We start from the raw sequence: 26414 nt of genomic DNA on the forward strand, positions 1-26414 counted from the left end.
ATTACATTAAAACATGTGAAATCTCCCATACAGATATATCATTACTTTGTATATATTATTTCAAATGATATCACTAGACTGCAGATTTTACGCATTTATGACAAAAATGGGTGGATGTCATTTAAAACAACGGATGTTATTTTCAATTTATTACAATTGAAAATAAAAATTACTTAGTATTCGGAGAATTTATAAATTTTTCTGACAACATTCTCTTCTTCATATTTCATGAAAGGTTGCATTGCACGCAGAATATTATAACTATGATATAATAAAATTTGTGGAATAATTGAAGAGAAGACTTATTATTATTATCGAGAAAGCCTTTCTATGTACTCGGACTGTGAACTAAGATTGATTACTGTGAAAAAATATTGTGTCAGTTCGAATTGAACTTTGTTCCATCGCTAACTGAAACAAGTCTGAGCGAAGTGAAATTCGCTTTTTCATGGTTTGCCCCGAGGCGAATGTCGCGCTGGTGAGCATCTCTGCTACCTTCCGTGTCGTTCGAAGCATCATGACGATGCCCACGTAAATATCGAAGATCAGCCGATGGACGGAAGCTCGCGTCCTCTCGAGCAGTCATGAAACTCTTGGCCGTACTCGGTGTACTCGTGATACAGTGCACCGCTGCAAAATCATGGAACAGCGACAGTAAGTGGCAAATGTCGGAGTTGATCATCGAAAATAATATTAGCGTTCACTCGTCAGGTTATTCGGAAGAATCTTTCTCCCTGTTCGGATGGATCAATTACTTCAAACGTCTCTCGTTGATAGTGTTAATACTGTCGGGAGTGGTTCTGTATTATATCCCAGAATCCCGTCCGTGTGAGTAATCAATTGGTAAATAAAACAATTTTCAAACGTCTCGAGAGAACTGCTGAACATGTTTTTATTGTAAAATTAGGCAGTTCTGGATTGCTTTCTTTAAAATTTGTTTAATACATTATTTTTTAGCTGTACGCAGAAATCCATTAACCACTTTTCGAGTTTTCTTACATTTCTCTGCTAAAGTACTCGATTGTGATAAAATTTTCCTATATAAAATAAATTTTCTGAAAATTTAATACTAATTTTAAAATTTAATAATTGAACATTAGTGTTCACTATTTGATGTTACGATTGATTTATATGCATCCTGGTTGGTTCAGATCGATATTCCATGGTGACCGAATGGAAATGTAATTTTCGAATCATGTGTTAATGATGTACTTCGTTTGCAGATGCGCGCAAACTCTGTTGCACTGTAATTGACATCACGGCAAACACTTTGAAAACGGCACTCAGCGCTTGCGAAAGCGAGTACATGTATGAAACTATTAAATCGAATTATCATCGTGCGATATACCAGGAATCGTTAAACCGGCGTTCACATGAAGGTATAGAAAATGAAAACTTGAGGCGTGCGCAGGCTTGCAACTCGAAGCTGAAATCAAGTATGGTCAGCGATGGATTGCAGGAGTCAGTTTAAAGAAAATTGTTCTTTCCTTTAATGTAAAAATAGTTTTCGTGAACGGCTGAAAAAAATTAACTAATACATGTTTTACTCTAAAATGAAAATATTACTAGAAATAAATACGTCGATTATAAATCATATTATAAATAGACATGATATATTCTGTAGGATTCGGGAAAAGAAGAAATTATTGATGAAGCAAAGTAAAGATAGCCGACAGTCTCGTCAGTACCTACGAAAAAGTATCACTAAAGAGGATTTGCACTCGCGTATGGAAACAAAGCCATCTTATTTTTATACTGACCGAGTCGACGATCTACCGAAATACGTAAAATCGAATTTACGAAGTACGAACAGGATCGATGGATCTATCGAAAATTATGGACTTTTAATCAGGTACAATTACCGTAAACATAAGGGAAGAGTTGATGACATATTAAAAAAGCCCAGAAATTCTTGAATTGTTATATTTACTAGATTTTGGTCATCCAAATTACGTTTTCTATCAAGAAACTGAAGGAACTGTTTTTACTGTTACTTGTAGCGGGAGTCCACGTGAGATGGCCATGCTCGACCAGAAATATGAAAAAGATGACGTCATTTTCGTTCAAGATCCATACTCCAACATCGAGAACAAGGAATGCGGCACATCGACTGATAGATTGTCCATGAAAACCGAAGTTTCAGTTTCGGAGCAGGAGGGTCCCACGAGGGATGACAACAACTACAGAGAATCGGTAATTTGGTCACGGATACTTCAAGTTTCGTAAAACAATCATTAGAAATAAAATAACTAGCAAGTGATCAAGACATTACTGGGGTAAACTTTACTTTACCGGACTCGAAATTAATACCTTTCTCCTACGAATTATGATGTATTTGGTATGTAATCCAGTAGATTTGTACCCGGCGCGGATGCAGATCGAAGTTTCGATCCTCTAGGATCAATAGTTGAGGAGTTATGGTCGCTTAAAGTTGATCATTTTTGACAGGTAAGGGCGCTGCTATATTGGTTTGTGGTGACGACCGCGAGCCGCTTACCTTGCCACCCCTCCACGACCTAATCCTAACCAACTCAGCAAGCTGCGTGTGACTGTCACTACAAACCAATATGGCGGCGCGGCACCCTTACCTGTCAAGAAACTGCAAATATGCTCAACTTTAAGCGACCATAACTCCTCAACTATTGATCCTAGTACCGCCGGGTACAAATCTACTGGGTTACATACCAAATACATCATAATTCGTAGGAGAAAGGCATAAATTTTGAGTCCGGTAAAATAAAGAGCAGCCCATTACTGTATTTGTTTCTAACAATCAGTATTTTAATCGTCAACCCCATCCATGAAAGCCAAAGAACATTCAGGTCTCCGTTGATTCGATCCTATAACTGTACATTGCAAAATTACTGTAGGGAATGGAGGCATACGTTAAAGACGTCGATCTAAGCTCTATACCGGAAAGGAGAGCTTCAAGACATTACGATCATGCGACGTTGTACGAGTCGAATTCGAATGAGTGCGGAAGCGGATGTTGCGGTGGAGGCAATGGTTGTTCGATGTCATCTGGGGAAATAAATAATAAGGAAGTTTCTGAAGCGGAATTATTGGACGAAACTAAAAACGTGCTGAAGTAATGAACTTTCTGTCGCCGTATACCAGTGCTGGGCACGGTTGGGGCCCCTCATGCTTGCTTCCCGCTACTGGAAAAGGACAGTGGCCTCTATGATGGGGCCGGTTTGTCTCAATTGAGACAGGTGTGCCCAGCACTGTATAGATTATGTATAGCAACGACTGCAAATCAATGAAATTTTTTTGTCCGGAGATCGTCGAAAAGCATGATAAACCCGAAATCGCATGAGAAGATTGAAGATAGCTACACGAACTATGGTCGTGACAGTCGGATATTGAAGTCGAGTAATTTGAGCAACGATCGAAGAGTGAATTTTCTGAATGAAGATCGAATAATGACGCAGGTAATCCACTGATTATTTTACGATTTAATTTAACTTCGAATTTATTACTCTTCCTTTCAGAAACGCGAAGGAGCTCCATGTAACAGTGTGTCGTCTAGGTGTGTCCATAAGAAACAATTAGTGTGTCACCGTAGAAACGATGTTCCCTATTTCACGGATCGAGGAGGCGAAGCTAACGACGAAAATTCTCAGCTCGGAGGGCGAATATCTGCAATCTACGATTTCGATGAACCACCTCAGAGGGAGAAGCACGCACACAAAACATATTCGGACGAATCGATCTTCGACATCGACGACTTTTATACAAAGCCTATTCTGAAGAGTACGTTAAGATCCCAATAACGCGAATCGTATCTTAAAATTATTCATTAACACTGGAAGTACCAGGTGGATCAAACGATCCATTTTTCGTTTGTCCGCTGTGCTAGAATTCGAAATCTGTCGGATCGAATTGTTAAGTAAATTGATTTTTGTGTGTGTGTGTGTACCCACTGTGAACACTTGTAAAATGCATTTTCGTCCGTCACCTCGACAACACGGTACTTTTAGTGTTAGAAAGGCGTCCTTGTGGGAAATTAAATAAATTCGAAATCGAAATGAACACATTCTTCTGTTCTGTTATTGTAATTATTTACGATCAAAGTAAAAGATGAGGATTGAATCCTCGTGAATTGAAAATTCTTTAAAACTGTAGGCTTGTCCACGTAAGTGGAGCGCAGATAAATGACGTTCCACTGTAATTCTTATTTCTCGGTATATCAACTGGGCGCAAAAAGACTATTTTTATGATGCAGATCGATTCAAGCCTGCCTTATTGCGAGCGATAAATTGGATCTTCGGAGGTTGCCCGGAGGCGTCGAGGAGCAACATGGTCGGAAAGGAAGAGACCGAAGAATTCACCGACTAGTGGCTCCTCTAGCCAACAGGCCCAGTCGCAGCCGATACTCGAACCGTCGCGTCGGCAAGCTTAAACACCTGCCATATCGAAACGCTTCAGCGGAAAGCCACTAAATCCGCATCACCGGTCAGCTGAAAATCAATCGACGCCGCGCGGAATCCAAAATAAATCATAAATACTCTCGCGAATGCTTGTTTGCCTCTCTTTGAGTGCGCGGACGGCCAACTGGGCACACGGAACCGGAAGCGGAAAAGTGTTCGCCGGTAGTAGACTCACAAACAAATGTCCTCTTTCCTGCACCCGGAAGAATTCGGAGCCGGGTGTTCCTCGAAGTCGTGAATTATTTTACGAGCGCGCGCGATCCTCCATGTCAATATTTGTCGCGACTCTGACCGGAGTGTTGAGCGAGTTTTCGGAGCTGGTCAGGAAACGCACGAAAGTTTACGAAACGCGACCTTCGTCCGCGGCGCACTCCCGTACCGGAAGTGGATATCGCGCGTACGTGGCCTAAGAGCAATAAAGGAGGCCCGACTCGCAAGCCGCCAAAAGAGAATGGGGAAAGACAGTCGCGCGGAGACCAAGAAGCGCGTCGGATCACGCAACGGAACCGCGAAATCATCGACGAGCACGTGACTCGCGATATCATCGGAGTGACTCGGGTCCCGTCATCCCCCGCTGGATTTCCGAGTATCGATTACTTGAGATCGGTAGCGCGTTAACTTTTCGACATCGTTTTTGCAGAATCCGGATTCGAAAAATTCTCGCTTCGCAGTTTTTCCGTGTCGACAAATTACGGATTTAATGTTGAAACGAGTCGGTGGAAAGTGCGTCAGGGAATGGTGAAGAGACTGTACATCGAAGTGTTTTAGGTGAGCGGCGGGAAATAAAAATAACGCGGAGTTTATAATGGTGGCTGGGAAAGTGCCGCGGGGATAATCGATAGCGCGACGATTCGTTCGAAGCAGAATATTCTGTTGTTTCTCTTATAGTAACGCAGCACGGGGTATGTATATACACGTATCGGATAGCGGAAAAATTGGCGGGCTACGGTAGCGTTGTTTGGTGGGCGGAATGCGATTCAAGTGCATCGTTCGCGACCAAAACACGGTCATGCCCGGTACCCGATGCCAGTTCACCAGTAACTCGACTCATGTGCCGCCGCGGTACATTGTTAGACGCCGGGAGTAAATTCTTCAGATTCCACGGGGCATGTGCGAACTGTTCTATTAATGTACACCCATCTCTTCGTCGCGTCTCTGTCGGACACGGGCCGCACACACTTCGATCCCGCTCTTTCTCCGCTTCCATTCCCCTCCTTTCAGCCGCAGGTCGGTATGAAGAGTGTGCGGCATATTTAAACTTTCGTTCGAAGGGGAACACGAGGCGAATGCCTCGTCCGATCAACGGAGATGGTCCCGTTTCCATTTCGATAAAGCCGTACACCGGGACACCCGGTAAATGGAGCAAAAAGCCCCCGACCTACGAACAGAATGTACAGAGCATAAGTAATTTCTTCCGGGAACCGGTGAGATCGCTGTTATTGCAGCCAGCCAATACATCTGTATTATTAACTAAACCCGCGTATACGCGTACAGTTTCCGGCAACGGCCGGGGCGGGCCGCGGGCCGGCTCGACCGTGTTTTCCTTGGCAAACGCGACCTTTGCGACAAGGCAACACGCTCCGCTCACCTGTGCATCAGTTTTCGGAATGTTTTATATGAAATTCGGAGGCGTTATCGACGCCCGTGGATCCCGGCCAACGAGAGATGTAATCGTGACGAATTTTTCCCGGTTTCCACGTACACCCTCCTCGCAGGGGAGGCACAGATACTCACACTAGACACACAACACCGTTCCCCACTCGTTCGACGTTTCCATTGCAGCGCGCTACATGATTCTGTTATGCTTTGTGCAGTGACAAATGCGCGGAGTATGACGTCAAATGCGATTAGAGGTATACGGAGGAAGAAGAGCTCGCTATGCGAGGTAAAGGTGGCTGTGATCGGAGCACCCGGAGTCGGGAAGAGCGGTGGGTATAACACGGTTTATCTTCTGTCTTGGCTCCTGTAGATAGAACCCCCGTTGATTCTCCATTTTGTCCGGTTCTAATCGAAACGCTTGTGCATAGATCCATCGTTATACTTCTAACAACGATTATCTGGGGCTGCGTGCTGGTTCTGCTTTCGTTGTTCTTGTTTTGCCTCCATCGGCCAGGTTTATTACGTTCAAACTCAGCAGTAATTTTAGAAACAAATGTTCCCCTTCATTTAGTTGCGGACTCTTTGATGCCGCACACCTGGACTCCAAATCTACGAGGATAGATCTACGGAATTTCGGAGCATTCACGCTTCTATATTAGCAGACGATCAATCTCCCGAAAAATTTGTGCTTGCTGATTAATATTTTCGAATTCTTCAGCAGAATTTTTTGGTATCTGTTCTTATTTTTTAGCGGTCTTTTTCTAGGTTAAAATGAGTTGAATTGTGGAACTGATTGTAGATATATCCGGTTATTCGTTTCTCGCGAAGTGCTATAAACACCTAACGATCATAAAATCGTTTAACTTTATTGCGATAGAAACCGCGTATGACATTAACCGTAGTCGCTGCACACAGTTCAATGTACAGTTAGAAGTCGTTAGATCAAGCGCCGGCTTGAAGTTACGAGTAATAAATTCATTTTCTACGTCACACGAATATCACAGTATTATATTTTCAACTAATAAGCATGTGCCATCATAAACAAACTTTGCGAACGCATGTAGAATATTTCTTGTTCTAATTATATAGTTTTTACCGTTTCTAACTACCTCTCTTTCTGCGCATTTTAATGTTCACATGTAAGTTTTCTAGCTCGTTAAATTAAGACTAATAAATAGACTGCGGATCTTTATGTAAAATAAAAATTATCTGCGTCGATAGCAAGAAATAGAAACCAAATAGAATGTTCTTTCTTCCTTTAATAATTTTAACAGAGGAGAAATGGTGTACTGACATCTTCAATTTTCAAAATTTTCCTACAATTTTGAATTTCATCTACTCAGTTTTCCTATAAATGCATGAAGATCCGCAGTCTACTAATAAAATATAAGTATTATGTATTCTATTTGTATTTCGTTATTATTTTTTCTACATATATATTCTTGCAAATATCACCAATAGACTAATATAAAACAAAATGCAACGATTCATTCAGGGATCATGATTTTGATCGTATTCTGCCAGGAGTATTTTAAAATCTTTTGCAAAAGACAATCTAGAAGCGCAGAAGTTAATTTAAGCGTAAGTGTCCTAACGAATGTCCAGACGATAGGCGAAATAATAAAAGGGGGGTTAGGACCCTGAAGAAGCCAGCGGCGTGTATTTTCGGTAATGGCACGTGTAAGGCATAGATGAATAAATCGGACCCCTGCAAGCTGTACGTCCCACACTGACCGCGGATTGTGTGTACACTATAAATAAAGTTTTATTTCAAAACTTGTTCGGATCACGTCTTATAAAAGATTACATGGTCAATTTTCTGCGAATAGAAGACGTCGACCGTTCGTATCGCCTTTGAAAACTTACGGCACGCAATGTCTTTCTTGCAACGAGAGTTCCGATGTATTTTTAACCTGCCTGCGAGAGGCTTTCCTTTTTGTCGGAAGAAAAGTAAAAAGGCCAATTGGACCGCACGAATCGATCCGCATAGGAAATTGGCACGAAAGCCCGCGAACTTTTAATGAGGCACACGAAGGAAAACGTCGAAATGATGTTGCTCTAAGGATCCTAACGTAAATACACCGATCGCCAATAAACTCGGCCCGAACAAAATGTTCAGGCGGTCCTGTCAATCATGAAAAAAATAGAAATTTCACTGCTCGGAGAGAGAACACGATTTCTCGAGTTTAAATTCTCTAATGAAGTGACCTTCAATGAGAAAGCTGAAAGTTAACAATATTTCCAACTCCGGACCATAAAACGCTTTTAGACGTTTGTAAAACCGGTCGTTTTTCATTGAATTTGAGATGAAACACATCATGGTGACGTTTAACGGTCGTGCAAGGTTTTGTGGCGCCGTGGCAGGTTCGAGTTCGAGGTAAAAATAGTGTGGTGTACCTCGAAGCAGGTCACTAGGCTATACCTCTCGTTTCTCTCGATTGAATGGCGATATGTCGGAAGACCTACCATATCGAACAAGATTCTGTCGATCTTTCGAATTCTACCTAGAAAATCATCTGAAAAAATTCTAGTATCAAATTAAACGTTCGAAGAAATTCAAAGCTATTTCGATCATCCAGATTCATCGTAGACTGCGGATTTTATGCATTAATGAGAAAACTGAATAAACTTGAGAGAATTTCAAGAATATTCTTACAATAAATTCAATTCGATATAACTCCTGTTTCTTACAATCGAAGCAAAACATTTTAATTTTTCCATGAAGATCCGCAGTCTAGTAACAATACAATGCACACAAGAATATGTAGACTGCACACCGAGCCAAACAAAGATTAATCAGATAGAATAATTTTTCTAATCCCGCTGTGTTAATTATTCACTGGACACATCAACAGTGTTTGCTATTTCTGCATTGCAGCACTGACGGTGAGGTTTCTAACCAGGAGATACATCGGGGAATATGATCACCAGTCAGGTGAGGAACATCTCAATTTACAACGCGCGGCACACTCGTGACAAAATGCGCGGCTCCTAGCCGCGGTATAAACAACGATTAAATGCGGGCAAAGTTGACAATGGGTGACGTGTTTTTCTTTCTTTTCCTGAAAAACTGCCAGCAACTGTATGCCTACCTCAAAGACCGCATATAACGCTCCCTACGCATACTTCGGTCCGCGTCTGGGCTAAATTTATCGAAGACGAATTTGACACTAGACAGGTCGAGTACTAATGCAAGGTTGATACTCGAACGAACTTCTCGTTTTGTACAAAGAGACAGGCGCGGATAGAAGACAAGCGGCTTTCTTGCGAGCATGTGCTCCGTCGAGATTCTAAAACTGGAACAGACTGGAAAGATTCATTTAGCTACCTGATCTCGATTTTATACGAAGCCCGCACGAACATTGCATAATTTCCCCCGAGGTTACACTGCTCCGATTTTAATTTTAAGTAGCCTCAGTCCGTTTCAGGATAAATTATTGTTCGAACGTAAGATATTTTGACCTTCGTGCTTTTTTTATAGAGAACAGATACAAACACGAGGTGCTAGTCGACGGTGAACCTATTCTTTTCGAAATTTTGGATACCTGCCCGAAGGTAACGGTTCTGTATATGCAGCGTGTATACTGGACGAATTAATTAGGCAATCGGAAGCGACTGTGTAACTCTCATCGTTTATCAACGATATTTTAGAGCGAAGACGAACTGCCATCCGCGGAGACTCTGCAATGGGCTGACGGACTGCTTTTGGTCTATTCTATTACCGACAGGAGTTCATTCAATTTTGTACGAAAGGCGAAGGACACGCTTGCGGTGGCTGATCCAGAAGCCACGATGCCTCTTGCTATGGTGGGAAACAAAGCTGACATGGTACACTTAAGACAAGTTAGTACAGAAGAAGGGGAGATACTCGCGAAGGATTTCGAATGCTGGTTCAGCGAAGTGTCCGCGGCTGAACAGGTGAGCTATTTGTTTTTACTTCTGTTATGAGCAAACATTTCAAAAACATCCAAGTCCTCAAACGAACAAGTCCAAGTTACGTTCTGTACAGTTTCTGTTTGAATAAGTTTTAATAAAATGAAATTGAAGTCGGATTATTTATATAAATGTCTGATAACTACCTTTTCTTGTCAGAAATTGATATAAGTAAATGTTTTCAGTGATTCCACAAATCTTACTTGAAAACTGATCATTTTCTCTAGGTCACTCAAGTCGCTGAGTCTTTCCACGAATTATGCCGGGAGGTTTTGGCTGCCAGAAGGAGAAACAAACAATCTTTATTGGACAGGATGCTTGGTAGCAAAGCTACACGCGCATATTCGCGAGGGAAAAGCGATTCCGCGCTTCCGAAGGATTAATGTACACAATTTCTTAATTTATTCACACGAACATCCACTTTGAAAATTCGTGTTAAACGAATTATCGTGAGAATTATTTTCATGAAAATTTACGATGCCGTTTTAGGAAAAAGAACGTGAGTGCATATGTTTTATGCACTTGTTCGTACTTATCGTTGAAATTTTAAGTACCAAAGATTTATGTAACACATCATGTAACATTTATAATTTATATAGTAATCGTATTTATGTTATTCATGTTAAAGAATTCGGTAATACCAAATAGAAGCAATATATCGATATTATAGAAATTAAAATTTACATTAATTAATATGAAACTGCAGTGCCAAGTATAAATATTTAAATCAATATTTAATGTTCAATACTGTCACGTTATTTAAACATATACAATATTTAAACACATTTAGATACATGTGGAATCTTATATCAGTTGATCTATATTTATTTTGTACTTACAATGAAACTTTATGACAATAAATATTTTACTTATTTATTATATCACTGTGATATGTTATACTATGTGTAACTTCAAAATAGAGTTTGTATTCCAATCACAATATACGAAACAGGAGCGACAATGATAAAACTCTCTTTAAACAGTTCCAGACGTCTGTTGTCTTTATGTACAAATATTTTAATGTGTTTATTTCCCATCTTCGTACGTTTCTAATACATCTGCCAAATGTTCATTATCTCTTGGCTTTTTGAATTGTTTTCTCTTATTAATAGGTTTCTTTCTTTTAATCGGAGCAGGCTTTTTAGGACCATGATCCTGCATCGATCGTATTCCTTGCTTCTCAAGGTATTCATCAATTTTTTGATCATCCATTGCATCGACTGCAACAGCTCTCCATAGTTTTTGAAATTCATCGTCTATTGGAAACTGAGCTGTTTTATCATTATAAAAGACAATTTTCTTTTTGTCTAAAGGTCTAGTTATGAATAATATCTCGTTTTGTAAGCTCTAGAATTGATAAGTCACTAATAAAACTGCTATTTCATTAAATATATATTAATCATGAATTTTAATACTTACCTTTAAATGTTTATCACAATGCGGCAAGCTTTCTTGTATGTCCTCTAGTAATATTCCGCCGAGACCTTTCAAATCTTGTTGCTTCAATAACCTTAGTAGAGATTTCTTATCTTTTATTTTATACATAGCTTTGAACACAAATCTACCATCGTGCGTCGCATCTATCTTTGGGTTTTTGATAAGAGCTTCTGTTTGCAGCCATTGTTTTACCTAAACATTAATCATTTCGATACTTTGTACTTGAATTGTGTTTAACAATAATAGTAAAACATTGTAAACTGTAATAATAATTTTAACACACCTTTGATCCTACGTCTAGCTGATTCGTTTCATCTAAAATTTCTTCTAATGTTAGAGGATGATCGTCGCCTTCTTGATGTCGAGCTTTCATGTGCTTCACTATTTTTGCCAATACACCAAATTTATATTGCGTACTACCAGACATAGTCTTATAGTTGACCATGTCCAACTTTGGTCCGCTGGACACAGAAGATGGTTTAGGCTTTTTCTTAAACGGCTCATCTCGAGAGGAATCTTTTTCCTGTTCCCTTTTCTTTTTCTCTACCCTAAAAAAAAAGAATTTTCCAACAGAATTATGCAAGATTATTGTTAAAGTTCGAACACAAAAGCGCAATATAAGTAATTCATACAATTATATCCAAAGAATAATATTGACTTCACTTATAGGTTAGGAATTTTCCAACATAAAACAACAGAATTATATACCTAAAACTATTGTTAAAGTTCGAGCACAGAAGTGCAATATAAGTAATTTATACAATTATATCCAAAGAATAATATTGACTTCACTTATAGGTTAGGAAAGTATACATGCGTGCAATACTTACGTAGGAGTTGTAAGAGCTCTCTTCTTGAAGAGCTCCCGCTCCCTAAGCAATGCTGGATCCATTGCAATAAGCAATTCTAATTATTTACACGAACAACTGTAAACGTCAACAAAATTGTCAACAAGCTGTCACTTTTTCCACATCCTAACAGCCGCCAGAGCGAATCTCTGTCGAACAGAAGAGGTTCTCATTCTGCTCGTGTCGTAACACAAAGATTATGATTTTTTAATCTAGAGTGAATCATTGTTCACTGTCATTCTAATTCTTCATCTCGATACAACAATTAGCTGCATAATAACGTAAATTTAAAATTACCTTACGTTTTCTGTATATGACGTTCATTTGCTGCATTTAATGATAAAAATAAAAAATATTCAATTTCCATTTTCAAAAAAACCGCGCAATATCCTAGTCCTATACACTTTCGATAAATATTTCGATAATCGAAAGCATATCGAAATGAAAAGTCAGACATTACGAGATCAAATGTTGTTTGAAATATCGATCGCAAGATAATGAAATGTATAATATTCAAATGTTCTCGGCGCAACGGTTCGATCAGTTAATAGGAAAAAAGCAAAATTTGCACGTTAGTTAGGAACTTTCAACGTTTCGATCTTCATTCAGATCATTTTCAAGAATTGTTACATTCTGGTTACGCAGATATTTTAAAGTTTCTGGTTTTACATTGTGAAAATATATTTTTCAGACGCAGTTTTTTCTACTTTCTTGAAAATGATCTGAATGAAGATCGAAACGTTGAAAGTTCCTAACTAACGTGCAAATTTTGCTTTTTTCCTATTAACTGATCGAACCGTTGCGCCGAGAACATTTGAATATTATACATTTCATTACGAGATCAAGTGGAGTGATCGTTAGACATAATTTGAAATGTGAAATAGTGTTACGTTCATTATGTCAGTAATTGTTTCTGTAATGAACGCACAGTTGAATTTTTTGTTTTCTAACAAGGGGAGTCCAGGGTAGTCGGAATCCGGATTTTCCTGAAACTTGCAGTATTTAAAGATGACATATCCAAGTTTAATTTAGCAAAGCAGTAGCGCGCGCTTCTCAAGATTTCCCGAGAAAATGGCATTTGAAAATTCGGTTTACGCGTTCATAAGGAGTTCGCGTTAAGCTATGAACATGAAGCGCAGTGGCCGAGGGCGCTGCGAGAAAGACTGGTAATCAGTAGGTCGCTGGTTCGAGTTTGCTGCCGACATTTTTTTTTAAAATCTTTTTTCAGTTTTAATCCTAAAATTTATGAAATCTGCCATTAAACAATTATTTTTTAAATAGAAAATGCATGTTTTTTATTTGTGGGTATTGAAAAAAATCGAACATAAAAATAATACAGTGTTATATTTACTTTATTATTGCTCATTCTTTATTAATAAAAAAAATTACGTGTTAGTATGACACGACCCAGAATGATACTCATCGTATACCCACAAATAAAAAACATGCATTTTCTATTTAAAAAATAATTGTTTAATGGCAGATTTCATAAATTTTAGGATTAAAACTGAAAAAAGATTTAAAAAAAAAATGTCGGCAGCAAGACTCGAACCAGCGACCTACTGATTACCAGTCTTTCTCGCAGCGCCCTCGGCCACTGCGCTTCATGTTCATAGCTTAACGCGAACTCCTTATGAACGCATAAACCGAATTTTCAAATGCCATTTTCTCGGGAAATCTTGAGAAGCGCGCGCTACTGCTTTGCTAAATTAAACTTGGATATGTCATCTTCAAATACTGCAAGTTTCAGGAAAATCCGGATTCCGACTACCCTGGACGCCCCATTGTAAGTAAGAGTTGCATTTGTTGGTCGCGTAACGGTTTCTGACAGTCGATTTTTACGGGTTTTTTTCTCATCGAACCTCAGCCGAGCAAGACGACAGCAGCACTTCAAGTTCGATGCTGATCACCATGGCGAATCGCAGTTTTACGACTTCCGGTAAGTACGTACGTTTTATGCGGCTGAAAGCGGTCGTAGTTCTCGGACGTGTTTCTAAGGCCCTACAGTGTTTGTGACATTTTGTGAGCGGCACAGCCGGCTTCCTTTATTTCACGCTTCGCTTTACGGACGTCGAATCAGAGGACAAAGCAACCCAAGTCTTAAGAGCGGCTCCTTGCGCCGGTTTTAAGAGAGCGAATAGAAAGAACATATTGTTTTCATTGCGAGGAACGGGGCACTAACTTTTACATAAGGTAAGAAATCGCTTCGGTCACGACACGTTGTCACGAACATACGATTGTTCCATTTCCTCAGAATTTATGGCTCGGCTTCCTTGAAACGTTTCAATAAACTTTTCGACGTATAACTTTCACGGCACAATAGCTTAAACAGCAATCAATTTTTATGGAAATTCAAATCCCCAGCGTTGCTTGTTTAAATTCTTGCATGTGCGCAGGGCAATACACTCTCCTAAATTTAAATCAGTGCATACAGACACAGAAGATTATATTAATTTGTTACTCCCTCTGTCACATAATAATAGCAAGTGAATATTTAAACGGGAATTAATGGCAAATGTAGCAGTAAATTATGTTGTAGCTCAAAATTGCAGAGCCTTCGATCAAAATCAATGTTTCATGACATCTGTCATTTGTTTTGATAAATCTTACAATTTTTAGGTTAACCTAATTTCTTTCTTGATTAATAGGTTAACCTAATTATTACGAATAACTATTTTTCTAATTTCATCCGCTGATCGAAATCAATTGTTTTATTTCAGTTGAATATCAACCCATTGTAAAAGTAAGATGAAAAAAACAAGTTATGCTGGAAGCAATGAAGAACGAAAGCTCTAATAATTTTAAGCTCACGCATATAGGGAAAGGAAAGCTTCACAGCCAAGGGATCCTACCTACAAGTTTAAAATGCAGTAACGAAATTATTGAAAAATTCAGAAACAATCTGAACACTCAAAATAAAAATTAGGAGTAACATCTTTAATTTATTGTTAATGTAATCTAATTTTTTGATAATAATTTTGCGTTCTATATTTATTTTCTTTTGCTACTATTATTATGGGACAAATTAAATGCATCAACTAATACTATTATGGAACAGAGGGAGTAATTTTGATCTAGTAGATAACATACAAATCAAATTTCTTGTACAGGGTGTCAAGTAATTATGTGTAGGAACCGTTACAGCGTGATTGTACAATAGGATCGACGAAGATCTGTTAAAAAAGTTTTGTGCAAAATTGACCTTGACAGACTTTTCAAAGACGAATCTTTTTATGATCGTATTGCGTTCTACTCGTCGAGAAGAACAAACTTCTCGAAGTTTGAAAATTAAATGAAATTAAAGTTCAAATAACAGAATTGGGATTTCAGAATCGATTTATTGTATTACGATCTGTTATTACGTTGCAATGAAATTGCTCTCGATGAGTAGAACACATTGTTTTAACACTAAACCTGCCATCACCGGCCAAAATGACCGTTTCCAGATTTTTTATTTCACAATTATTGAAATAATAAAAATTATTTCATAAGAAATGAGTGTATAGGTAGCTCTAGTAGATCATGTATTACAATAGGAGCCGTGCAAAGTCTAAATAAAATCAAATTTGTCATTCATATAAGGGAACATCTACCAGTTACTTTTAAGGTTCGGTAGGTTTAGTGTTAACTCGTCGAAAGTTAAGAATTGTATTGAATTATAATATAAAGTATATATATAATGAATTATATGTTAAAATTTGAAAGCGTAAAATGTAAGAATTATATGTTGAGATCCTGCGATCTTGGTGGCTACTTCCGAATTACAATTTTTTCGGTTGCAAAAACCGTACCGACCGAGTAGGCATATACGCATCGATACCCGGTAGAAAGTAGCAGGAAGTGCAGGAGCCGCGCGCGGTGCGCTTCGGTCGTGGCATGCGCATTCAGCGTGCACTTGCACCAGGAACGAAGACACGTATACCAGGAAGAGAGCGAGAGAGAGAGTGAGACGGGGATGGGATAACTTTTGAGGGGAAGAAGGAGAGGAAACGTAGGACAGACGGGAGTGTGTATGGCACGGAGAGGCCAGGATCTGTAGCGAGGCGGCTGGTGGTGGGGAAAAGAGGGATGAAGAGAGGAGAGAAGCGAAGAGAAACGCAGAGAGAAACGAAGGGCGGAAGGGCTGGTTAAATGATGGCTGGTCCGGGGTTCAGGGACGAGAGGGAGGCGAACGCAGGAGAGAGGGATGCTGGGGCGGTTCAAGCGAGATCGAGTTCACAGCAAGTGGAATACGGCAGTTTGTGTCAGACCACGGAGCACCGAAGATGCTCCCCTCGGTTATTCGTGGAACGGGTGAGCCACCCTCGTTGCGTCGGTGGCGTCGCGTGACCATTTTTCACGGTGTCGTGTCTGCCATACTCGGGACCACCAGGAGCCCCGGAACCTGTCGGAACGCCAATCGAACGTCCACTGCCACCTCAATGATGACCGCTCTGTGCGTCTTGCTGGTCCTCTTGCCCGCGGCGTACCCCGAAAAGATCTCCCTCGGTGAGTGGACGCTGCTTTGGCATGTCCTTCTTACTCGCACTCCTGGTCAAGTTTGCGAGCGAGCGAACAAACGAATGAGCGAGTCACCGAGCAAACGCATCAAGCGTCTAGCGGCGCGGCTGGCTGGCTGGTTGAGCCACCCATCCAGTGGTTATGGAGGGTTGTTGCACTCGGCTTCTAGCCTGATTGTTTACGGTGAACGGAAGTAAATACGACGCCAGCGATGTGTAGTTCTACACCGGCGCGCAATACACCTCGCAATCCTCGTCGACGTGAAATCAGTACACTCCAGGATTACACAAGAGAATCCTCGGTGGGTTATCAGAGCTTTGTAGCCGTGCAAGGTGTTAGGCCATCGCTCGAACGGCAAGAAGTTTCACCCTTGATCTACGGGAAAGTATGTGCGATCCTTGTTGATAATGCAGCGTACGTGTAAACATGGATTACGTGCTGGCGGGCATGGGGAACGAAAATATTTTTGTTGTCCTTAGACCTGCATTAAGCTGTTGCACATCATGTTCCGTAGATTTTGTGGTGGCATTCGATCATTCTCGCGAATGAACCGTGTCAACAGGAAACAATGGTTATACTCGTCGTGATAATGATCTGGCACCACAGATTTCGTGACCGAAGCTGGTGGTTAAAGCGAAGTAGGCGAAGATGTTCAATCCAGATTTTATATAGTGGCATCAATTTATATCGTGAGGTTCTTTAGTGAAATTTCCGTCACGTGCTATATCGTGGGACACCTCCAAAGTCTTTGTCGCACGATACGGCGACAGAGGATAAAATGAAACGTAATTCATTCGAGTCACGTGACCCGGTTCTATTACACAGAACTAGATACACTTTACGGACACAACATACACATTTTTATGAAAGGATGAATTTATAATGACCACGGTAATCTAAATAAACGAATTATCCATGCACAAAGTACTTCATGAATAATTTCAACTTTCCATTTCAACGCCGCTTCACCGTGAGTTCGAATAATGCATTGCGTCAGTGCATACGAAATAGCCATTCCGTGAAATGTAAATTTTAATTACGATATTGGATTAATAATAACTAGGGACTATATTACAGAGGAAGAAATTTCTTGCACACTTCGCTCGCTAGTCATCCCTGGAGGCTTTCATTTTATTAACGAGTGAATTCATATTAGGAATAACTTGGTTCAGTCTTTATTGTTTACCGAAATCGAATTCGCGACAACGGGATCCAAAAACGTGCTCGTCGGATTGGTGCACTGTTTCTCTCAAGTACGGATTAATTACATATTTTTACGGAATAATAGGTTCGTTCGAAGTGAATCGATGATCAATCCGATCGGCTTGTCGTCTAAAATAATAACACATAAAACCCATTCATTCGCTCGCACGATCAAAAGAAAAAGGAAAACACATAGCTAGCAGGATCTGTAAAAAGCTTGTTGAAGAAGTAAGATTTTATACTGTCAATACATCGACGACAGGATATCGTAGAATGGAAATATTTCTATCGCTGGAAAAGCAACAAACACGCCATTCTTTCTCGTTTAATGAACCTGAAATGAAATACGGCTTAATTAGCCCGAAGCTTAATATTAGCTCTACAGCCGGGGGATGATTTCCGCGGAGGCTTGGCAGCGTAGGTTCCAGTACTAAAAATCGCGTACAAATAAACAAACGTAAAGCTTTGAAAAAAATACGGGGCGGTCCGTCTTGAAGAGTAAAACACTGGTGGAGGTCGTATCGCGTAAACATGATTTGTATGCCTGGTGCACTCCGCCATTCAGTGGCTCCGATGTTTTGCAGGCCGCGTCTTTCTCGCTCTCGCCCGGTAATAACAATTTTCTCTCGGGGATCTGAAATCGGTCATCGAAATTCCCCGTCACGGAGGAGCGTGATATTTGGTTAAAAGCCTGTTAGATTACCATCAATGCAGATTTCAGAGACGTAACGGCAGAAGTTGCGGGGAATGATTGTAGAGATAGAAGGTAGGTGGCGAATATAAGACAGGGGGAGAGCGAGAGTGAGAGAGAGAGAGAGAGGAGGAGAATGGGTGAGCGAGTGATGCTGGGAAACGAGGATAGAGAGAGTCGCAAACACAGAAATACGTGGAAGAAGGTAAAATGAGGGAGAATAAGCGGGAGAGGGCAAAAGTGAGAAAGGGAGAAGGAGGACGAACGTTGAGCGAGAAGTGAATGATGAATGCCTATAGAAATGGCGGTGTCTTTCTTCCACTCACGTAGGTATGTAGGTAGAGAACTACCGACTAAGTCGACGAAAAGACGAGGAGGAGGTCGTGGCACGAGAGGTGGTGGTGACGTTGAAGGAGGATGAGGATAGTAGAAGGTTCGTTGCCTTGCCAAGTTATACCGCACACGGCGGCATTCTTTGCTACTCGATCGCTCTTCCCTACTTCACCCCGCCACTCGTTCTGTATATTTTTACACAATTATACGAGAGGCCACCTGAAAATATATCATCGGAACGCGTCATCGGTACTTGACCTCGCTTCTAATATCCCCGCGGCGGCGCTAACAGAATTTTCGGATCCTCCCGCGATAAATCCTTATTCTGATGAAACCCATCGCATTAGAATACCCTTTAACTCTCTTCTAGCCAGAGGCTTATGTCCATGTGAAATTGGAAAGAAGCTTAAGAGTTGCCCTTCAAGTAGTTATCCTGGGAGAAATTTTCAGCAGTAGTCTAGCTAGTACGGCTAGTTTGCACATTTAGTTTGCACCAGCATCTAGGTTAGAGCACTATGGACATTCAAAAAATATTTGTTGTGTAAAATTCCTCCTCCTTTGGACTGTGATAAAACTAGTAGAATTAATCCGTAATGTGTTTGCATAAACACCTGCACTCTGGTACTAATTATACAAGCAGATTATTAGCGGGTCGATGATGTACCGCGCAAAGTATTTTTAGAAGAATGTAGAGACCCAGGGAAGAGGTCAATATTGTCTTTATATAGACGTACGCAGAAAACAGCATGGCTGTTCTTATCACGAGAGCTGCAGATCTATTACTGGATTAAATATTTTCAACGCTAGTGCTTCAAGGAGAGTGTGTAGAGTATCGATTGCAGTAAGCCTGGACAATCAGTGTATTTATTAATACATTTATATAGAAATATTGCATTTCCAATCTGTCGTTGAATTAGAACAATGTAAATGTAAAGTCTTAATTAAACTGCGGATCTCTTTGCGAAATAAAACTTATCTATCTCTGTTGCAAGGAACAGGAGCCATTTAGGGACGGTTTTCTCATATAAATAATTACGTAAACACTTTTATTCGTTGAACCTGTGTACTGTTTCAAGCCACCAGAAGTGGTTAGCCATAACATAATGTGCAATTCAGTGTTTATGAATATAATGAAGAAAAATTCTGTACTTCATACGTTCACGGCATTAGCACTGTCCCTTACCAAAAATTCTCACTCTTCCTCCGCTTCTTGGGAGTGTCTTCGTCGTCGCGCAGCGGCCTAATTAGCTTCTCGTCGTCGGACAAGTATACACAGTGTATCCTCGCGAAAATGTTTTTCGGTGAAGATTGTCAACGGTTTCCAGTGGTTTCAAGCTCGGCTGAATAAATTCGGTTAACGTGAAAGCAACGACGAATGAAAAAAACTAATTTCCGCGGCGTCTACGGTTGGGATTGCGGTCAACGTTCGACATTTTAGAGCGCCGAATTTTTAGCAGACTGAATTAACTACCGCGTATATTGTGAATACCGGGGCTCTCGGTCTGATGGATGAAGAATGAGAACGAAACATTTTAAACTTCGTAACGTTCGTTGTACCGCGATGGCCCGAGCTGGGATTTAATTAAGGTGGATAGAGAAATGTGGACGAGGTTCTCCGCGAGCATTCTGTTAAATAACTGTTTCCTCGATGTGCTGTATCGTGCGAGATCTTCGATATACTTTCATTAGATCCCGTTGTTTTTGTTTCTTCCATTTACCGTCGTTTTAACTCCTGCTTCGTCACGACATATATAGGGTGTCCCAAAAATGTTGTACTTGAAGCAAGTGATTGCTGAGGAGATTTGAAGCAACATTTTCCATTGCGCAAATGCTCTCCGCGGTTTCGCTAAGGAACTATTAACGAAAAAGACGGGCCAATCAGAGCGCGGCTATTAGCGGACGGATCGTGGCTCGACCAATGTCAGCATCAGGCTCAGCGCAAGGCGCTAGTAGCCGCGTTTTGACTGGTCCGTGTTTTTGGTAAATAAGTCCTCAACGAAACCGCGGAGGACATTTGCCCAAAGGAAAAAGTTGTTCTAAATAAACTCAGGAATCATCTCTTACATACGTGGAAATGCCACGAATATCATTTATTTTGTATTTGATATTAGTTATTGTATAAGTTATGGATATACTCTTCGCTAGGGATGGTAACCAAATAGCACACAGATTTCCATTCGTCTGTTTTGATTTCCCTCTTCCGTGTAATACGAGGAAATTCCTAATTGGAACAATTCGTTGGCAGCGGGACGCCCGTCAATTTCCACGGTAATGAAATCGAATTAAAATAGCCGTGGGCCCGTCAGACGACACGTTTGTGCCGACAACGACGCGACGGAAGGCAGGAATGAAATTTTCTATCTTGCCTGTGCACGTGGTTTACGTTTGGTAAGGAACATCTCAGCACAGCGCAAGGCACTGACGCGACGCCTTTGTGGAAGAAGGTAGCGGTACCTACCACTCAAGCGACCCGCCGTCCGACTAATGCAATTAATGGTACCTAGCTATCAGACAAGGGAGACAGGGCTCCGGCGACCATGGTTCCTCTAACGTCGAGCACATCGTCGAAGAATTTGCCTTTCGCCGGCGAAGTGTGCCGCGCAACGAGACGAAATCGAATTTTAGTGCGTCCTCGGCACTGAGAGGCGGAACGAGTGCTGGATGGAGGTAGGTCAGGGAAAAAATGTCGCATAGCCATTTCAGGAAAGTGTCTGCCATCGTGAATCAACGCGGAGGCGGTCCGTTTAAATATCTGACGAGGAACTCGCTGCGGGAACAACTTTCCAGAAGTCGGTCGCCACGCCGAATTTCACTGAAATTCGCTGATCGAGAAAAGTCCGTATAGTCGATATTTTACTTCACCCTGCACTGAAGATTCAATCACTGATATTACTCGTATTAGTTAGCTTATACCGGTAAATAAATGACTCTAGCGTCACCTCTGTGAAAACAATATTCTCTCGATTGTCCATTTATTTAATTGGTGAACAATTCGAAAAATTAGTCCTCGAAGGATTGAATTATCCGCGGAAATTAAGGTAAGATAATTAATTGGAAAATAAAAGAAAATAGAGGGATGAATATGGAAAAAATGTCGATATCCATGTTTTCTTCTGAAACTTGTCCTTCGAACTTAAAAACAATGCAAACCAGTGCAGTGGTCATGTGGGAATGTGAGTGGTCATAATATTTCTTGCGGAACACGTCATGAATTTTGAGTAGCGTTTGAATCAGTGCGGGTATGGATAACTTTGGGACCAATTGTATTTTTGTGCCGACATCATAGATACGATAATACCGGTGCTTAGGGATCGGATATATTGGCAGGGTATGCGGCGCGATTTTCCGAAATGCATGAAACGATACGGGTCGTATTACGGTGCTCGTATTATACTAATTCGTGCAAAGGATAATCCGGACAAAAGATCGGTATTCTGTACGGTGGTGGTGCGGCGAATGTCTCCGGGCTACGGCGCGTCCGAATGCCAATTTATTATTCGCATAATCGGGCGCAATCGGACTGCGTTATTCGGCGGTCGTGTAATGCGGGACCGGGTCGGCTGTGTTTCTATAATTGATGCATCGACCTGCCTATTAGAATGACAAAACCGCCGGCTCGTGTATGGTCGTCGACGCGTATTCTCTGCGAGGGTTCGAACACGTCGCACAACCACGCAGGTCGCCGCTCGGAACCTCTTGCCTCTCGATAGCTCACACACGCGTACTTGTCCACCATTACACTTGCCATGCTGGAGGGATCGTCTATTAGAATTGGAGGAATTAGCCTTCAACATTGTTACGTCAACATTGCCGTTGTGAGACATTAAGAGACAGTGAGACTCCTAGGTGACGCATAGGTATCCTCATCCGAAATAGGACTTATATCGGAATAAAACTGAATTAGTGAAATGTCGGCGTGGGTCAGAAATGACGCTATTAAAATTGTCATTCAATCACTGAGCTTTTTACAAATTCAATGAACTGTTGCTGCGTTAACAATAATTTAACGTGTCCACAAGTACCCTCAAGAAATCCCGGCGATATATTCAATCCCGAGCTTCTGAACCCATCAAGGGGCACATTTCATGGATATGGGATCCAATTTTTCACAAACATCGCGCACGTCTCTTTCCCATGTATCGAGACATTACCACGTTGACCGATCACGCCTACGCAGCGAGCCTCCACCAGAAATTCTACGGGTCCCGAACGGCAGTTGTTCAAGTTGTCATACTCGCTCGTTATCTATGGCCCATGCTCTTACTACTTGCGTTTCGACGTTATATCAGCTTTCGCGTATACGATGCCGTATAGGATACCGCCGATCAAGTGCACGCCGCAATATAGATACGTGGAAGAGACACTGCCGATAAATTTTCTCTCAGGAAATGTTATCTTCTGCACATGAATTTAGATTAATGCCAGTCGAAACGGCTAGCATGAGGGAAACACGCGAATACAAATTGTGCTGGTTGTACCCATGCACACGCCATTAAATGACGGCGAGTCCGACAATCACGCGATTGGAAATTTTCGAAGCAATATTGATATTAAAAAAATCTTTTCCAAGTACCTGCACCACACAATTTTCGACGCAGAGTCGACTCTGCTGTTTACTATCATCTTTTAGAAAGAACTTCCGTGCCAGCATTTAATCATTCTATTTTCTGACGGTGCCTGCCGTTGTCTAGCCGTCGGGTATCGGCACCAATGAAATGTACAGCCGTCTCGCATCGGAAAATAACATTACCTTGCCATTGCACATGAGCTTTACGGTACCGTGGGCCTGAATACATCTACCATTCCAAGCGACGTAGCAATAGTAGAAGCATAGAAGCATCAGAGACGACCGGGCGTAATCCGATATTACCGAGCCGCTTTTCCACATAGAGATGGGTTTGTCTTCGTGGAAGACATCCTGAGGGTTTTCAGTCCATGCAGGTTCACTGCTACGACAGGCATATCCAGTAGTGTAGCCATGAAATATGTCATACGTATAGTGCATTTGCTAGCCACTTTTGTTTCAATAGTATCGCGCTTCCTCTTCCCAAGATGTCAAAGACGTCAACTGCTCGCGAACTTGACAACGTCTGACAAAATTCAGTTATCCGGAAACTTTTTATCTCTGCCTTCCCGGCAATGTCATTGCTGTCGAACGGTCGCGAGTCAATTTAATCGAAATTGAGTACACAGATGAGAATGTATCAATGGAATAATGCAGCTTCGACACTTATTGTTGCACCAATCGTTTCTTATTTCATTGATTATCACTGATCAAGAATGCTGCGATTAGATGGTATATGATAACAATTCTACTATTCCGTAACTGCAAAGGATTGAAGGGATCTGTACTTAAATATTGCTTAAATCTCGAGATAGTTACGTCCCAAATTAGAACACGTCGGCTTTTTAGCCCCTAGCAACGCGAGGCGCGCTGTACCAAAGAATTACGAAGCAATCCAGTTTCTATAATAAAATGAAAAACTGCATTGAGAAGCGCATACACAGGACGGCTGAACTTACTTAAAATTATACTCAATACGTCGCATTAACGACGGTCCGTTTCACGTGAAACAGCACTGCCGCAAAAGGACTGAAAGGAGCCGAGGCACTTCCGTCTCTGATATTTAGTGCGCGCAAAAGTGCATTGCTTTGATGTTTCGAGCGCAGTTAGCGTCATCGTTACAAGATCAAGTAGGAGGTGACGGATTCTTCTGAAAAGGAAGTCCCGGCTCCTTGCTACTAATTGCCTTCGCGGAGCTTCTGAAAAATTCACGATAAACGGCCAGCATCAGACGTTCAAATTAATTCTCGGACTCTTCGCGAAAAAATTAGTGTCATTTTATTCGAAACCAAACAATATTTAACATATATAACATATTACGATTTGAAATATATTTTCTGCATCTATCTGTAAAATTGTGACGGTTTTGAGTCAATAAGCAGCGAGAATCCACTAAATGGCGTTGGAAGGATCGGGACAAGTGAAAGTCCGATGCAGCCAGGTCCGACGAACACGTCGGACGTTTTCTAGCTGAACGAATCAAGGGTATCTTTAGTCGCGTTTCGCTGTACGAGGCTTTGGCATTATGGTGCAGCGGTGTAACCGGCTTGGGCTGTACGGAACTCAACAATCCTCTTTTTGAATTTTACCCAGCTTTTGCGACCGGACAAAAGTGGTTTGGATTATCAGCTAGCTGCTCGAATTTTAGTCTTCCGATATTTTCCATTTCAGAGTCAACCATTCCTAGCATATGCTATAGAACATCTTGCTCCAATGCAAGTGTCCAATGGACATTGTGTTCTTTGAACGCACGTTGAACTTTTTGAGATTGTGCCACCAGAATTTCAAATTCTATTATTTCAATTGGTTTTACGCAGTGCAAGAAGCTTTCCGTTTAAGTAAACAGCTAATGTAGCGTCAGGGTGTAGTCGTGCACCTTATAGACTGGGAGCGTAAAAAAAGAAAGTTGGCGAAGGGAGCGCTCGTGGCAAGTAACCTAACAGCTCGTTAACGGGGGATCGGTTGGCTCGGAGAATGATATGGAGACAGCTGGTGTATCGACTAGCGATCCCTTCGGCAGATAGGTCGGGTAAGTACGTGGTAAAGGGACCACGTGGCGAGGGGGATGAATACTGAAGTGGAGGAACGACGACTAGACAGATATAACGAGGCAGAAACATAAGAAAGACGGGGAGATAGATAAGCAGATAGACGTGCAGCTAGAAGAAAAGACGGAGAATGAAGCCGAGCGGAGAGAACGAGGGGCGAAGGTATTTATACGGCGGTATACAGGGGCTCACAGTCAGAATCTGCGCAGCACGAGGAACTTGTTCGATCTAGCTGAACGAAATTACTTCTCGCATTTAATTTCTTCAAAACGTCTGTCGATTTAGAGTATTTTAAGGATGTGGAAATAATTTGAGGTTTCTCTTCATCATCTCGTAGTCGTTATTTAGAATCTAGAAATACTGTTCTATTATTTCCAACTCATCAACACTAAACCTACCACCACCGGTCAAAATGACCGTTTCCAGATTTTTTCTTTTACAATTATTGAAATAATAAAAATGATTTCATAAGGAATGGTTGTATTGCACAAAGTCTACATAAAATCAATCTTGTCATTTTTATAAGGGAACATGTACCAGCTACTTTTAAGGCTAGGTAGGTTTAGCGTTAATATGATTAAGAAAAGAAATGAAATTAAGTGGCCAGTTGGACACCCTATAAAAATTAATAACTCTTTTAAAATTGGAACAAACGAGTTGAGTTTTTGTTTCGAGATATCAGACGAGTTAGTTTACTAGGTAATGTGTGAAAAAATTAAGTAAATGGCATTGGTCGAAAGTGAATACGTTGAACTGTCACGCGGCCGAGTTTGAATGTAAACCACTGCGTGAGGAAGACACAAAGAGGGACAGGAATAGGAAGAGACA

The 26414-nt window shown here is 41.1% G+C and overlaps 4 protein-coding genes and 1 long non-coding RNA gene across 15 annotated transcripts in view; 4 read left to right on the top strand and 1 right to left on the bottom strand.

The window, feature by feature from the left end:
• The first annotated feature begins 97 nt into the window (after positions 1 to 97).
• On the top strand, positions 98 to 4492 carry LOC143217786 (uncharacterized). 4 transcript variants are annotated; one of them, XM_076442361.1, is made up of 9 exons: positions 98 to 654; positions 698 to 828; positions 1224 to 1461; positions 1625 to 1852; positions 2001 to 2193; positions 2871 to 3088; positions 3281 to 3431; positions 3492 to 3753; positions 4226 to 4491. In XM_076442361.1, the coding sequence occupies exons 1-9, from the start codon at positions 641 to 643 to the stop codon at positions 4336 to 4338; spliced, it is 1548 nt and encodes a 515-aa protein (XP_076298476.1). In that variant the 5' UTR covers positions 98 to 640; the 3' UTR covers positions 4339 to 4491. The 4 variants fall into 4 exon arrangements, with proteins under 4 accessions (XP_076298476.1, XP_076298475.1, XP_076298474.1 ...); XM_076442360.1 differs by having other exon boundaries at positions 712 to 828; XM_076442359.1 differs by having other exon boundaries at positions 98 to 828; positions 4226 to 4492.
• On the top strand, positions 4452 to 12080 carry LOC143217787 (ras-related and estrogen-regulated growth inhibitor). 5 transcript variants are annotated; one of them, XM_076442364.1, is made up of 6 exons: positions 4452 to 4592; positions 6245 to 6358; positions 8908 to 8964; positions 9511 to 9584; positions 9681 to 9947; positions 10190 to 12080. In XM_076442364.1, exons 1-6 carry the CDS (start codon positions 4517 to 4519, stop codon positions 10343 to 10345), a joined length of 744 nt encoding a protein of 247 aa, XP_076298479.1. In that variant the 5' UTR covers positions 4452 to 4516; the 3' UTR covers positions 10346 to 12080. The 5 variants fall into 5 exon arrangements, with proteins under 5 accessions (XP_076298479.1, XP_076298480.1, XP_076298481.1 ...); XM_076442365.1 differs by lacking the exon at positions 4452 to 4592 and adding an exon at positions 4615 to 5198; XM_076442366.1 differs by lacking the exon at positions 4452 to 4592 and adding an exon at positions 5192 to 5332.
• On the bottom strand, positions 10767 to 12416 carry Tfiiebeta (transcription factor IIEbeta). Its single transcript, XM_076442368.1, has 4 exons — positions 12230 to 12416; positions 11683 to 11947; positions 11382 to 11591; positions 10767 to 11309 (listed from the first exon to the last, which is right to left on the bottom strand). Exons 1-4 carry the CDS (start codon positions 12289 to 12291, stop codon positions 10989 to 10991), a joined length of 858 nt encoding a protein of 285 aa, XP_076298483.1. The 5' UTR covers positions 12292 to 12416; the 3' UTR covers positions 10767 to 10988.
• Positions 12417 to 16463: 4047 nt separating this feature from the next.
• The window catches only part of Glurib (Glutamate receptor IB), a 383859-nt gene continuing 373908 nt past the window's right edge, over positions 16464 to 26414 (top strand). For 2 of the 4 annotated variants that reach the window (XM_076442544.1, XM_076442545.1), the window contains exon 1: positions 16467 to 16735. In XM_076442544.1, the coding sequence (XP_076298659.1) occupies positions 16513 to 16735 (223 nt within the window). In that variant the 5' untranslated portion in view covers positions 16467 to 16512. Of the gene's footprint in view, positions 16736 to 16911; positions 17049 to 26414 lie in introns of those variants that run through there. The other 2 variants (XM_076442547.1, XM_076442546.1) reach the window with 2 other exon arrangements.
• LOC143217878 (uncharacterized) overlaps positions 16959 to 26414 on the top strand; it is an 88497-nt gene continuing 79041 nt past the window's right edge. The window contains exon 1 of the long non-coding RNA XR_013010930.1: positions 16959 to 17132. This is a non-coding gene — a long non-coding RNA (uncharacterized LOC143217878). The remainder of the gene's footprint in view (positions 17133 to 26414) is intronic.

This window comes from Lasioglossum baleicum, chromosome 18 (genome assembly GCF_051020765.1).
Source record: "Lasioglossum baleicum chromosome 18, iyLasBale1, whole genome shotgun sequence".
NCBI classification, from domain to species: domain Eukaryota; kingdom Metazoa; phylum Arthropoda; class Insecta; order Hymenoptera; family Halictidae; genus Lasioglossum; species Lasioglossum baleicum.